This window comes from Electrophorus electricus, chromosome 18 (assembly GCF_013358815.1).
Source record: "Electrophorus electricus isolate fEleEle1 chromosome 18, fEleEle1.pri, whole genome shotgun sequence".
Classification (NCBI taxonomy): domain Eukaryota; kingdom Metazoa; phylum Chordata; class Actinopteri; order Gymnotiformes; family Gymnotidae; genus Electrophorus; species Electrophorus electricus.
Genome location: NC_049552.1, coordinates 5,531,720 through 5,546,886, shown reverse-complemented (window position 1 = coordinate 5,546,886; position 15,167 = coordinate 5,531,720). Strand labels below are relative to the sequence as shown.

The 15,167-nt window shown below is 45.8% G+C and overlaps 1 protein-coding gene across 1 annotated transcript in view; it reads right to left on the bottom strand.

Annotated features, from left to right (window-relative positions):
* Window positions 1-15,107, bottom strand: part of pdlim2 (PDZ and LIM domain 2 (mystique)) — a 43,073-nt gene extending 27,966 nt beyond the window's left edge. The window contains exons 1-3 of the mRNA XM_027025039.2: window positions 14,736-15,107; window positions 4,105-4,236; window positions 16-167 (exon numbers count right to left, since the gene is read on the bottom strand). Of these exons, the coding sequence (XP_026880840.1) occupies window positions 16-167; window positions 4,105-4,197 (245 nt within the window). The 5' untranslated portion in view covers window positions 4,198-4,236; window positions 14,736-15,107. The remainder of the gene's footprint in view (window positions 1-15; window positions 168-4,104; window positions 4,237-14,735) is intronic.
* Window positions 15,108-15,167: the final 60 nt, after the last annotated feature.

Genomic DNA, 15,167 nt, shown 5'->3' with positions numbered 1-15,167 from the left:
GTGTGTGTGTGTCACCTCTCCACCAGCAGCTTCACATGCGTATTGGAGCTCTTGATTTTGTTCTGCGCTTCCACGTTTAGCATGTCGGCCGTGTTCTCTCCGTTTATTTCCAGGATGATGTCACCTGGCTGTAGGCAGGCCTTCTCCGCTTTGCTGCCAGAGTTCACCTGAAGGCACACACGGTTGACCAATGAGAGCATGAACGCCAAGCTCAGAAGGAACTCTCATATCAATGGGAAGGAGCCCATCAAGGTTAGCTGCCCTGTAGCAGTGGGAACACTCTGCCAGGCCTCTTTATGCTCCTTTTGTGTCGGCCTCGAGTGAACTTTGAGACGTTCTTATGAAACAACACCAGAAGAGGAGAGAACAAAAAGGCAGCAAATACAACAGAAAAGGGCTTTACTGAACAATTTACAACATATAAAGCATGCTTTGCAAATAGCAGTGGCCACGTAATTGAGAACACAGCGAGCGCTACTCCTTTGACGCTCTGGACCGGAACCTAAACTGGGCCGAGGAGGACGAAGCACCCTCATTAGCGCAGCAGCTGCCTCCCCTGGTCTGCTCGAGCACGCTCAGCAGTGGAGCCCGACATCCTCCTCATTGCCCCGACAGTGACGTGCCGTTATCCATCGTTCTTGTCGTGGCTGCCGATTTGAAGAAGCAGAACTGAGCGAGCATTAGCGAGCCCAATTACTGCGCGGTCACAAGGCGGCAATCTCAAACCATGAGTGGATTCTTGGGCGGCGAGTTTTGAGCACGAGACACGCCATGCTGCACAGTGGTCAACTGCGTGCCCCGAGACCAATGATTACCTGCCGGCAGTGTCAGTGTGACCCCTGCTATGTCGTGTCTAAAAATCAGCCAATAGGGAGTGGCCTGGAACACGTACACCATCTACAAACAAACCACAGTATAGTAATGAAATTGATGTGTGTGGGTCTCAAAAGAAGAATATTTTGTGGAGCTGTGGCAGCAGAGAGAATGGCTTTTTATTTCTCCATTTTGCAAAAAGAAGTCACAGCAGAAAGCCATAATCTCCAGAAATTCTTTAGCGTATAGTGCGCACACACACACACACACACACACACACACGTCAGTCTCCACTCAAGCTCCTGCAGTCAAAAGCACTCCAGCCCCATTAGAACCCAGAGAAAAAGGAAAAGTAGCAGTCACACACAGAGAAAGCACCCAAACAGCACCCCCCCCCCCCCCCACACACACAGACAGACACTGGCAGGGCACTCCAAACACCAAACTAGGGATGTTATTTCTTTTTCTTGTTCACAGAAAGCAGAGAGGGCAAAAAGGTGCCATGTCTGTGGGTCTTCTTGAGTGGCAATTAACGGTCGCCACGGAGACCCACAATGGAGCATGCTTCGTCCAATCAGACCACGCCTCGTTTAACAAAGGCCAACGATGCATCAACTGTATACGTGACCACAAAAAAAAAAAAAAAAAAAAAAAAAAAAAAAAAAAAGGTGGGGGGGGGGGGGGAAGAGATATAAACAGATGATTGAATCCCTCATATACCATACCATGCATAAGACAAATACAGAGCCAAAAGAGAGGCAGTGCTGAAGAGCAGCTCGAAGATGACACCGGGGGCCATGGTGAGAATCAGACAGAGGCAGCCATTCAGAGGAAGGAAAGAGAAAGAGAGGGAGTCGTGTCCCCATCCTAATGCCCTTCCAGCACGGCCCGTCGCCCTGTACCGCCACCCCCCACCCCCGGGAGGCGTGGAAGAGCCCGATGGGAAAATCCCAAATATACAGGAGGGTTATATACCGAGAGAGGGGAAAAAGGCCAAGAGAGGGATTGTATGACTCCCAACCTGGAGAGAAAGGCTGGGTCACACTTTCCACATAGCGCATGTCAAGACATTATGCAAAACCCTAATTTTCTGAACTCTCAGAAAATTTGTGAAAACTGTGCCACATTTGCATTATTCCTGTACAAGAGGTCAGATATCTATGACAGAGATCCATGATTCAGTTAAATATGTATTTTTTCCAGGGTGTTAGTCTTATAATCACAATCTATAAAAGAACAATGAACGCAATATTTTCATGAATAAGAAATGCGTTGTGCTGATTCCTATGTTAAAAGGGTCCATTTACTAATACAATTCCCATGGTTTGATATGAACAGTGGTAGTCTTGGTTTAGCTTCTGAATTTCCAAGTGATGGAGTTGAAACAGAATCCTATGATTCATCCTTTGAAGGAAGCAGACATTCAGAAGCACAAACGTATAGCCTGCTGATGCTCACTGGGACTTGAAGCAGGCAAAGTAAGCTGGCGCCTTCAGACAGCCATTTCTGAAGCACACTACCTTCAAGCACTTGTCCATCTTGTTGGCAGCACAAAATGTTCTGGGTGTGAAGATCATCTTTCCTTTTAACGTCAGAGGCTCACGTTTGTGTCGTGGCGTGATGCTGTCCTTCAGAAATTCAACATAAGCATTTGCAGTCAAGTTTTCCCCTTTAGGAAACATGTTCAGGATCAGCCAGCTGACCGCCAATTACCGCAGCCCAAAACATCACGCCATCGTCATGTTACCGGCATCTCAGTCTGAGAGGACGGGGTGTTAGGTTACCGACCAAACGATTGCTCCAGTAAACAGGGCCTGACCGGCACGCCGTAGTGAGCGGTACAGTTTGGAAATCCACCTTCAAGATTTACACTTTGTGGCTGTCTGATGTCAAATATCTGGCTTTACACATTTCCTGCACCTTGTTGAATCTTATATGCATCAGGCTCCAGCTCCTTCAGATCTCTCTCTGCTATCAGCTAAAAGCTTTTTTCACTCACTTAATGAAGGGTAATTTAGGTTGTTTGACCTTTATGAATCGCCAACATACTTCTTTACGGTACAACAATCCCTGTCAGTCATTCTAGCAATTACGAGTGATCATTTGTGGGTCCCTTTTGTCCATAATAACAACTTGCTTAATAACATAGCACAACACACTTTTAAGAAAAATGCACTGATGACACCTGTTAAACCAACGTGAAGAAATTCTCACAACCTGATGCAGATTACCTTTGTCAAACTCGCAAAATAAGAGTCACTAAATTAGACATTATGAAAGAACCTCTTTGCTTAAAAGCATGACACACGGTAGAGTGGGTGTCTGACAGCTAGTTGCGGACATGGGGAGGGTGACGTGGGCAGGTCAGCTGAGGCAAACTCTTCTGGAGAATTTAGCCCTGAGAGTCACAACAGCCTGCAGTGCCCCGATTCTACTCACTGAAAGGCGAAATTCAGACAGTGAGCTGCTGCAACCCACGTACTAGGAGGAAATTCAGCTTTTATAATAAAGAACGTACATGTTCTTATCCATTCGTGTACATAAAACCCTTCTCATTGTCTGATCAGTATGCTAATCTGGATGGTGCCTGGAAATTCTAAAACGCATATTTATCCATAAATATAATATATTAAATACTTAGATTTAGCACTGTGTTTAGCATTTTAGCAAATACTACATTTTTTGTATTTTCTGATGTGAGTGTCATTTATGTTTTCGAGATCTTGCCAACCATGGCGTGTAACCTGACACTCTACCTGTCAAAGCTCTGGATGAACGCACTCCTCTTGTAGGCAAGAACATTTGTGTCTGGGTGTTTTGTCAGTACAAAATAAAAGTACACAGAGTTCAGAATAAACATGGTTTAGAGTGCCGGTCCTGCTATATCAGCTTCTGTCTTGCTTTCTTGCTTCAGACTCAGTGGTTCTTTTCCAAGTATTGTTTATGGAGGGCTAAGCAGTCCACTGCTTCCCTTCAACACACACACAGTTATGCTTTCCTGCCCCCCCCCCCCCACCCAAGAGCTTTGGGAAAACACATCTTGCAAGAAAAAGTCAACAAAAACAATAGCTAGACCATTAGACAGAAATTTTCTCCTTTCTGTAATTAGGAGCACTTCCTCTCTGGCGTGCCAGTGATGGCTCGGTCATGGTAGCCATGGAGATGATAAGAAATAGGGCAGCAGAGCATAAACAAAAGACACACATCAGCAGTCTGGACATCAGTTCATTTGCTTGGACAGAGCTTGGACTTGTGCCAGCGCTTCAGGGATTAACAGGGTGAGAACAATACCTTAGACACCATTATGGCCTTCTTGAAGTCCCGCCCACCAGCTATTCTGAAGCCCCAGGGAGATGGGCCTTTCAGGTTCACAGGGAATGCCATGATGTGCCCACAGACCGCTGTCCAATTCCTTCAGGAGTCCTGCATGAGAAGTAGGATCGAGAGATACACTTCATCAGGTGCTGGTTGATGTTGGCATAAGTCATCACAGGCGTGTTCCACAGTTTTTCTAGTCCTCATTAATGGCTTACAGCTGAGTAAGGGCAACTGTGTCAACTGCTCTTAAGGCAGCTTTTCATTCACTTCCATGTATCTGTAGGTCAAGAACAATGACGGGCACGCACACACACGCGCACACACACACACACACACACAGACCACATCAAACAGGGTTCAGAGGAATTCCACAGCCAAAGGGTAGATGACTGAGGAGCTTTTAAAACCCACAAGACTTGTGTGTTTCAAGTGTCAGTTTGAAAAGGAGGAACCAAAAACCAGTGGTACGTGTTGCACATAAAAATGACATGAATCTCACATCACCTTTCCACTCGCATCCTTCAAAAAGCTTGACTCTTCTGGCAGCTCGGTGAGTTTCACTCTCACCTGTAGAACTTGGTTTCAGAAGACTGATAGATAGGCAAAATGGTCAGGGTAGGTGGGGGGTGTGTGTTAAAGTTAATGCGTGTTTTAGCTCCACATAATTCTGCTCATCAATGATGGGCCACAGAGTTTCTCCTCGTTCATGCAGAACCTCCTCACCTGAGAAAGCCGCGCAGAGCCAAACCAGTAGAAACGCGGTTAGTCACCGCTTGTCACCAGGGGTGGTCTGCTTTGAGCCACAACGGTGCCCTATGGGCTCCAGTTGCACTGAACCCAATTCACATTAGGGCTGGCTGTGGTGCAGCTGATTATGGCTAGCACATGTGGCGGGGAGGCACCGACAGTGCTGGCTTCTGGGTGATGCATGGCTGCTGTCAAGGCAGTCACAATGGCCCCCCCAGCATGCACTGGGGCTGCTGCCATTCCAGACCCAAAGTCTGAAGCCAGTTCTGCACACACTCTGTACCTGCTGTACATTTAAGACGGTAACTGGGGTAGGCATAACAGTACCTCCCAGTGTAATTAGTGAACTGCTGGTAGTTCATGGAACATAAGGAAAGCCAGCAAGATCTCTGACAGAACACATTCTTCACTTACCAACTAATTACCATCAAGATTAACATGAGGGTGATACAATCGTTCAAAACTATTCAAGACGGTGCCAAACTCAGCTATTCATTCCTCGGGTTTCTGGAACGCAGTATTGCATGTATTTGAACATAATGCTAAATATTACAGGCATTCAAAACTATTAGACTGAGACTCAAAGTTGTCCACAGTTCAAGCCGCACTTCAGCCTCATTACACGAAATCAACACCCACTGGTCAAAATCTGACTCCGACATGGCTGCTGGTGAAGTCCATTTTGCTTAAAATTCAGTTGGCGTCAATGATAAAGTTTTAAAAAAAAAAGCTTAACTGACGCCTTGTTCAAAGAGCATTGGAGTGCCAGCTCTAAAAACACTTGCGGCTGGGTTTGAGCTAAGCATGCATCTTAAAACACGGCGCTTTGCCATGCTGCTTCTCCTTTTCGGCATTGCTCACACCCTGGGTGTCCAACACTGCTACCACAATGCATTCAAAGCATTTATAGTGAAATTAAAATGCACTGTATATCCAGAGTAAACTTGCCCCACCCAAGGGAAAAAATTGTAAACTTTCTCAGCAAAAGTTTAGTAGGTGCGCAGACCAAGGAAAATCAGCCATGTTAGAGATTTTGCTTAAACTATGATTTTAAAAACAATCCCCCCCCCCCAATTTTCATTTATGTTTTAAACTTACAATTGCAGCCAGGTCACATCTAATTTCTGGGGTAGGGACATTTAAAAAGACATTTAAATACCAGTAGGCTTCAACTCGGTGTCCAATGCAACACACTAAAGCCAGTACACTTAATTCACTTACAAGAACAGCTGCTATTGCTTTTAATTTTATATATTTATATATGTATGAAGTAAAGGAGTTTCCGACTCCGGCTTGCTACAGAAGCTTGGAGATAATGTTTGGGGAAATAACCTGACAGAATTCTCAGGGGGAGAGCCTGAGCAGTCAGTGCTGACAGCCACGCTGCTGATGAAGTGCATCGCTAACGGCGTTGGCATGCCCAGACAGGGGCGCACCAAAAACACAGACAAACAGGTCTGTGGGGTCAAGCCCTGAGGATAAGCTACTAAGCGGATGCCCCCAAGTGTTAACTAATACATAAAGTTCACAGCTTGAATTTAAGAATGAGGCCAGTTGTTAGAGGTCATTTCATCCAGATGGGACTTGAGACCAGTTTTTGCCCACGCCATCTCCAAGTGGCTCCGATTCTCTCTCAGTCCGTCGGTCTTTCTTGCTTGGTCATGGCAAGAGCTTTGGCAGTATGTGCTACGCAATACTGATAAGTAAAAAGCACTTCCTTGATTAAGTCACCTTATCTCCAGTACCTGCCCAAGTTGTTTTCAAAAGACATTGCATACATTTTTTGCAGTCTCCTTCAAGTAAACATCCGATCACAAGCATCTACGCCAAAGCTGGTTTGGTGAGGCACTGGAGGTGGAGGGGACAGGATAGGTGAAGCCGAAAAGTTCTCAAAGAAATCCCAAAGGTGGAGTGAAAAGTGGTGGAGCTGCCCTTTCGGTAACATCTCATCCAGTATGAGACAGCAGCACAGCATCCCAAATCAGCGGGTGAACACTGCAATATTGAAGAGCCTTAAAATATTCGCCAGCCTAAAAATACCGCCATCTTATGAAAAGACCAGTCCACATGTGGCTCCTGGCATGAGGGCAGAGTTTATTTTTCTTTTAACACACAGAGAGATGTTAGCACATTAAGTCAAGCCTGTCTTAAATAAAAAGGCTGGACTCCGTTCATTTTCAACTTCTGTGTCACTTTTTTACATCTTGGGTGCTTTCTTCCTCTGAAATGGTGAAAAAGAAAACCCTTGCTGGCTATAAACAGGTATACAAAGTTTCACAATATTTACTGGCTCAGAGAGCACTATGGATGTGGAGCTGGAACATTCCTCGGGCTGTCAAGATGTTTACACTGTGGAGGAATGGAAATCTGTTGACAGCAAGATGGAAGCAAATTGACTCCCCATAATACAAGCAGAGCCCCAGCGCTGAAGGTGATAATATGCAGTTATTCTTAGTAAAGTGATTACATTTTATTTTTTTTTTATCATCATTATTTTTTTAAAACCCTCCAAGGACCTCTAATGCTTGACAGTCTGGATCTAACACATAAACCAAATGCTTGGAGATGACAGAACTGCTATAATTACTGTAACTTGGGACAATGGCAGTTCACCATAAAAGTCAAATACAAGGCAATAGAATGATGCTTAACAGGTTCATTAGACATCGTGATGACTAATGAAGGGAGGTTTTGAACGAATTGGGACACACATGCACGTCTGTAGTGCTGTTGTGGATTCATTTCAGGACGAGAAAAGAATAAAGGAAGTACAGAGACAAGCCCAATAAAAGCACATGACAGTTGGATAGAATGAAACACACACACACACACCCCATAGGTCCTACTACCCACTGTGACCTAATTGAGGCTGAATTCCTGGAGCTTTCGGGCCAACCCCACCCCGCCAATCATCAAGACCCTCAGACGATTAGTGTCTTAACGGGCCTTCCCCTCGTTAGGGCTTTTTAATTACTGTGTTCTCAAGATGACTGATTGGTCCATATTGTTGTTTGGCTTGGCTTAATCATAGGGGAAGGAGTCAGCCATATTTCATGAGACCTCTGTTAGAACCAAACATCCTAGCGGGACTCCGTTCCCATCCTCATCAGCGAGGCAGACACCACCGTTTCCACCTCGTACGCCCCGATATGATGGGAAAGGCTGTTTCAGCTGAACCCCAGTGCAGTCGGCACAGTGCTGGAGATGCCATAGCCCAGTGTTGGTGCTATGAAAGCAACACCAGTGTCTCTGTACTGATGTGAAACACCTCGCTTTGGTCTCGTCTGTGTGTCTCAGTCTGTTGCTATTGTAGTTGGAATGACATCTTCTCGGAGAGGAGAGATGAATAGAAGAAAATATAAAACCACCATGCAGACTGGGAGAGAGAGAGAGAGAGAGAGAGAGAGAGGCCGTACAAATAAATGAACGGTTTGGTGGGGGCTAGACATTTTCTGTGTTTAGACTTCTGTTTTTGTCCAGTTGTTTGGGTTCTGTTTCACTTCAGTGACTTGAGGGTGAGAGAGAAGGAACTCGAGGAGCACTGCACATAGAAAACAGGCCAAACTGGAACCAAATAACCTGTGTTTAGGGCCTGTGTGTACAGTGATGCATCAAAACAAAAAACACAAGGCTTGGTTAGGAAAGGACTGAAAAAGTGTTATCCTATAAACTACAATAAAAAAAACTAGATCAGGAATATAGGCATGAGATTTATTTCTAGGTATATATTCTATATTTGTTTCCTTAGCAAACATGGCAGCGAAATTCCCACAGCAAAAAATCAACCTACAATTCCACTCCAGATGCCATCAGGTCGTTAACTTGCAGGTAATTGGCCAGATCCCAACTAATGTAATATTTTTGCCATGACTGGCGAAACAGGTTCAGGCTGGTCAAACTATGTACACAATGCTCACGTCTCTCACCTCTCCCTCACCTTGGAGACGGTTGGCAGTGAGGACACATACCCTGAATGTTTACAGAAGGGTGTATCTGCAACCACCATTGCATATGCTTAAAAACAAACACGACGAACGCCCCGGTGAAGTCTGCTACCTTGCTGTGCCACTACGGCTGCTGGACACGCGTCATCATTGCGATTTCAGAGGTTAACAGACGGCAGCCTTGACGGAGGGGTGGCGCGGAAGAGGAGTGAGTCAGCGGTGGAGCATTGTGCGTGCCAGTCATGGAAACGTGAGTCAAAACCCTCAAAGAGATCCAGCTTCCAGACAACATATGAAAGGGCCATAATTTAAGACAGAGGCGCGCCGGTTCACTCCGAATTAATGTGGTGGCCTTTAATGAAGCCCCGTGGAATAATTAAGCGACCGGCAGTGCTCGGTAGACTAAACAAAACAGAACTTGAGACAAAGACTGTATTTGGCCTGATAATTTAGTCTGAGGTCATGCAGAAGAGTGGAAGACTCTTGCTGTTGTTGGTGGGAGGCATTAGCATTCACCCTAAGCGGCAGCTGAACTCGGGTTCAGGTGAAGGAGAAGTAAAATCTGACGGCATTGGCCTCGCAGCGCGACTCGTGCAGAACATTCCACTTTGCTTGAAAATGGTGCCAAAGCAGGTTTGTTAAACAACCCACGTGAGAGTTTAGCTCAAAAGCCATGTTTAGGAATCCTGGGATTCTCATGCTCCCTCTGCACATCACAATCAGGCTGTTAGCGAATGTTACAGTGTGTTTGAGACATGGCGGTGATTAAAAAAATTGGGATCACAAGTCGGCATTAGCTGGACTTTTCCTGCTCTAATCCTGGGTAGAGAACTTGACCAAGTTTGCAGTAAACATTGAGAAGAATTGCAAGAAGGTCACAGAGAAGGTGGCAGAATTGCGCAAACCAAGCAGGTTTAGAATGCTTAGATGTTCTGAAATGAATCCTTGTTTCTACACAGTGACCCTTTCCTTGGGAATGCTAATGTTTACCACTTTGCCAACTCAAATCAGTGAAACGCCATATAATGTAACTGCATTTCAACACAAAAAAGTACTGAGGATCTTCGAAGACAAAACAAACTACTTTGCAACTTGCTAAAACCAGTCAGAGAAAATGAGAGGTAAATGCAGTGAGATTAGTTTACATACCCACATGTATGTGCAGATATATCCTAAGGGGTGTTTATTGGATTGTCAGGACATTATTGCAGTTTATTATGGAGTGTCAAAGGACATTCGGTCTTTGGTCTTCTAAAGGGATGTTACGTTGTAAAAATAAAAGCTGGGCTCATGTTGATTCACTTCCCAGAGGTTGCGTGTGTGTGATTTCAGGGTTCCAGCGCAGCAGTGCAGGAGTGAGAGACATGATTACAATTGCAGATGGGAATGGAAAGCGCGCACACACACACACACACACGCGAAAAAGGGCCCTCCAGGAACACTGAAACGGTTGCTGAACTTACAGTTGGGGTTTGCCTTGCCACTCCGCCCCCGCCCGCCTCCCTTTGCATCTGTGTGGGGTTTTCACGGGTGTACTGCCTTAACAAGAAGACGCCTTCGTCGGAGCCTTTTGCTCTCCCCGAGCTCTTCGCCATCCATCACGTTTTATGCACTACTTTCAGCCAGGCATCAATCATTATGGGAAAAACGTTCCGCATGATGACCTGGAATGGGGAACTGACCATCATCACATGTACAGTACTCCCCATCCATCTGAAAACAAATGCTTAAGTAAATACATTAAGTACCCATTAAGTAGCCAAAACGTATTACAATAAAGCTGTCAAGTTAATGAGTTTCTCGCGGTCCAGTCAGAGTGTGAATTACAGTCCGAATGCCTGCAGTTAGGTGACACAGTCCCGCTTTGCAGTCACCCAGCTCTTACGAGCTCGTGTTTGGGCTCGGAGTCTGGCTTGCCCTGGCAGTGCAAGAAAAAACAGCTCTCCAAGGAGTCAGGACTGCAGTTGAATGCCAAGATGGCACACCGTCAAGCCAGTCTCTGTCCACAATATGAGGGCAGCAGTGAGCCAATCTGGCACGGACCGAATCCATCTTCCGCATATCAGCAAACAGTGTTTCACACAAAGCATGTCCATCCTTGTTAACCCTTACGGCAGTGCTTAAGATCTGAACTGTGCTCACTGCAAAACGCCCACGCTTGTGTTCAATTTAGCGAAGGACCATCGACCTTTAACATTCAGATGAATCACAGGCTTTTGCGCGGTCCTGCAAAGCTGCCATCGCATGTCTGCTAACTGCAGAAGTATGTTTATAGAGTGTGTGCTGTGCAGGCCTTAAAAAGAGTGGGCATCTGGAATCATAAAGATGAAATGTTGCCAAACCAAAGAATGGAAAAACATACATCTAGGTATAAACTGGGCTCAATACTGCACAGACCAAAAGGTGTAAAAGCTCCAGTTCTGGTGGAACCCGCCCCAAACAGAAGGTTCTGTTTTAATGGAACGCACCTGTTCGAGTTCATCATGACCTTCAGTAGCACCTGAGCATTGAAGCCAGATGTGCTGGAACTAAACTCTGCCAGGTGCTATATCTGGCACTCGGACTGAAGAAGCCGATTGTGAATCTCAGTCGCTCCACTCATCTCTTCTTTCCCTTTCTTGATCCATTTTGGTCCCTACTTTTTCTAAAGTCTGCCATGACATCAGTGAAGGGTTAGGAGGACATGTTGAGAGTACAGCTGCAGAAGAATTAAACCCCGTAAAGTGTCCCACGTAAAGTCAACCAACCCCAGCTCCAGGTACACAACTGTGAAGAGCACCTGACTGACGACGTCGGCAGAAGACGGTGGCCAGTAATTAAACATGATACCATCACATCGGTGCGACAGTCACGCCACTAAGACCTTTAGCTTCTCGGACGCGTTGGCGGCGCAAACCCCGAATAACATTTCGGCTCCTCGCTGTTTGATGGCTGTGGCTACGGAGCAGGCCGGCAGCCTCGTGTTCCGGATTCATCCACGCCCACAAGTTGGCCTCCAGCCTTCCGCGAGATCCACTCCTTGAAATGATGGCTGCGAGCAAATCATACCTGCTCCACACACACCCCACGCAGAGAAAAAACATCATGGCAATGCCACAGGGCTGCCATGGTAACCCCATGGCAACGGCTCCTTCTCCATTACCATTAAGGGCCTTGAATAACAAAGGGGCTGAAAAGACAAAGAGAAAGAGGGCGTTGGCAAGAGAGCAAGACGGTAAAACAACCTTAGTGACCTTAGTGTGAGGAAAGGATGGTGTGAGTTTGATTTGCACTAAATGATTTATTGAACACTGAATTCCACAACCATTTGAAACTGAGGAGTGTTTGACATCATCCAGCTCTTGATGTGGTTTGTGTAACGTGACTGACTCCTCAGCTGTCAAAAATGCGTTTGTTCTGCTGCCATAGAAACCAAATCTAAATGTTATGAGACTGACTCAGGGACAAGAACACTGAACTGACATGACATGATCAGACCTCAGGGCATTCAGAGAAGTGGACAGGGGGAAAAATAAATAAATAAATAGCATCGCTGCATAAAACTATCCACCCCAGCTGTGGTCTGTAATAAATTACCTAGTACAAGATTTTGTATGTCAAAAAAATACAGCTATTCACAGCCAAGGTCCAGGACCTAGATAACTGAAGACCTCAGTATAAGAGCAAGTGAACTCCACCCTCCGTGTTTTGAGTTCTTCAAAAACCTAATGAGGACAGGCTCTTGGTGCAATTTAGAAGCCACTTTCAGCAGTGGTTTGTAGCGAGCTCTGCAAGAATACTCTGGAACCAGGGCCGCCCTAGCCACATCCTCAGATTGCAGGCCTCGTTTAGCTCTGGGACCGTGCGTACGCGAGTGCACGAGGCAGACGTCGCCACGCTCTCCGCGGCCTCCCTCTCGGCCAAGCCCACTAAGGACCCACTCAGGGCTCGAAGCCTTTTGACCCCATCTGCTCGGGGAGGAAAAGTGGCCTGGAGGATTTGGGATAGAGTAAACCCTGTTCCAGCAGAGAACATTACATACACCTACAGAACATGGTTGTTCAAAACATAAACGCACACATGCGCGTGCACACACACAGGCTTCAATTACACCAGAGGCAACCATGAAAAAGGCCTCTCAGTCAAGGGAGTACTAAATAGGAATACGGCTGTACACACAGGAAGGATAGCATCGTTCAGTTACATTATGCACTGCTGTTACCCTCACAAATACAGACATATAGACAGACAGTCAAACGAACAGGATTTGTGGTTGAGAAACAGGGTATGTCAGGCACGCTGCAGACACGCATATGCAAACACACACACACACACACACACACACACACACACACACACACACACACACACACACATCTGTGGTGGGGCCTAAAAAAAAAAAAAAAAATCCAAACCAATCATTTCAGAGCATGGGTGAGACCGCTGCCGAGTAGCCAAGGTTAGTCATCGGAAGCTTGGACGCAGGACGGCTACACGCCAGAGGATGGGAGAAAAACACACCAGAGGACAGGAGAAAAGTGCACGCCGGGTGACACAATGCGTCTTTCATCATCTGCTTTGCAGACACCAGATCATATCACCATGCAGTTTCCTGTCAGAGGCAAATCGGCATGTGCTCTGAAGCTGTGCAGCCTCTCGACCACCTGGGAAAGCCTTTGTGCAGACAAAGCATGACCAAAATGGCCTAGGAAACACCAGTCAAGGTTACACTAATGACACCCTGCAACTTAAACAATACCTTTATTCTACCAGACATGCTGGAAAATTTGTGGTTTGCTTCACACTTGAATGTTGAACTAAAACCATGGTCTAGGAGTTAGCTGTTGAACAGACAAACGTCTGTTCAACAGCTAACTTTTCAGCCACAGCAACAGGCTTTAGTGCTTCTGTTTTGTTTTCTGTGTTGGCTGGAAATATAATGCTGTACAATGACTGAGTCGTTATATCCATGAATCCTCTACCTCATGTTCATTCAGCACTCTGGACCCATCCTGACATGCATGTGTGTGTGTGTCTCACACACACACACACAAAAAAAGAGAGACAGAAGGAGGGGGGAAATGAGTGTGTGCGTGAGAGAGCGTGTAAAAAAAAAAGCAGAATGTTGGGGGCCAGACATTGAGCCACACTAGTCTATGGGGGTACATGCTTCCTGTGCTTTTTCATACCCATTTGAAAAGTATTGCATAGTCAGTCATCAACGACACTTTTACCAACTACAAAACTGAACTCAAAACAATGTTGCAGCTCTTGAGCTGGTGAGTCACTGCGCTTTTGCAACAGAAGATCATATTTCGTTTATCTGCTTTTAAGAAACATAAGTGGGAGCATTTCACTGGTCATAAAAGATGCTCTCTTTTTGGGGAGAGATCCAGGAAGACTGGCAGCAGTAAATCGAGTCCTTCAAATTGCTCCCTCTGGGGGTTTTTATTGTCAGGGATGTTGGAAACTAGTCCCAGCTCAGTACAAGAGTAAAATGCTATAGATCCTTTCGCACGTGACATTCGGATGCATTCATCAGAATTCATTCCGCGCCTCCGACCTTAAAATATTCCATTCTTCCGTAGGGGAAAATACGCCGCACTTGTCATTTGGCGTGTGGGCCACAGGGAAGACCGTACGGAACAACCGTTTATTAAGAGACCCGAATTACGCAATGCCGAGCCATTTAGTTTTATGAAACATTATCATCATTATGGAAACCAGACGAACGGATTTCAGTCTTAGTAATGAGGGTCAGGCTAATAACCGGCTGAGGTGAAAACGACATGTTGAGGGAAAAATAACATTCGGCTCGACTTTCCTTTACTGAACAAACGAAGTTAGTCGCAAGTTCAAATTTTCGTAAAGGACATATTGCATTATAGTGGTTAAAATAGAATTATAAACCATTCAATAAAAAGTAACGCTTACCCGAGGTAAAACAGCTGTGAAGACGTTGAGGCAATCACGCGTAAAAGCTGACACCTGTGAGATTCCGCGCGCAGTACCTCGCGTAAAAAAATACGGCAAAGTTACGCAGTAATGACGATAACTAGAGGACAAAAAGAAAAATCCCACAAATTCTTCCGATGTGTCCTCTTGTCTGTCTCCTTTTGCTAACGCGAACCTGACACGGAATCTTGCGGTTCTTAACCTTTATTCAGTGCGGTCCATGTGACCAAATACCACGCCACCAAACTTCAGAACTTGATTTTTTTTTTTTTTCCTAGAGGTGTTTACACTGGAAAATGACATTAATGCAGCACCATCTACAAACACTCCCAGTTTCGCATGCCACGTGTAGCTATCAAAATAAACCCGAAGGATGGGCAGGCGAGGTGGCACGGGGGGCGTGTCGTGCGG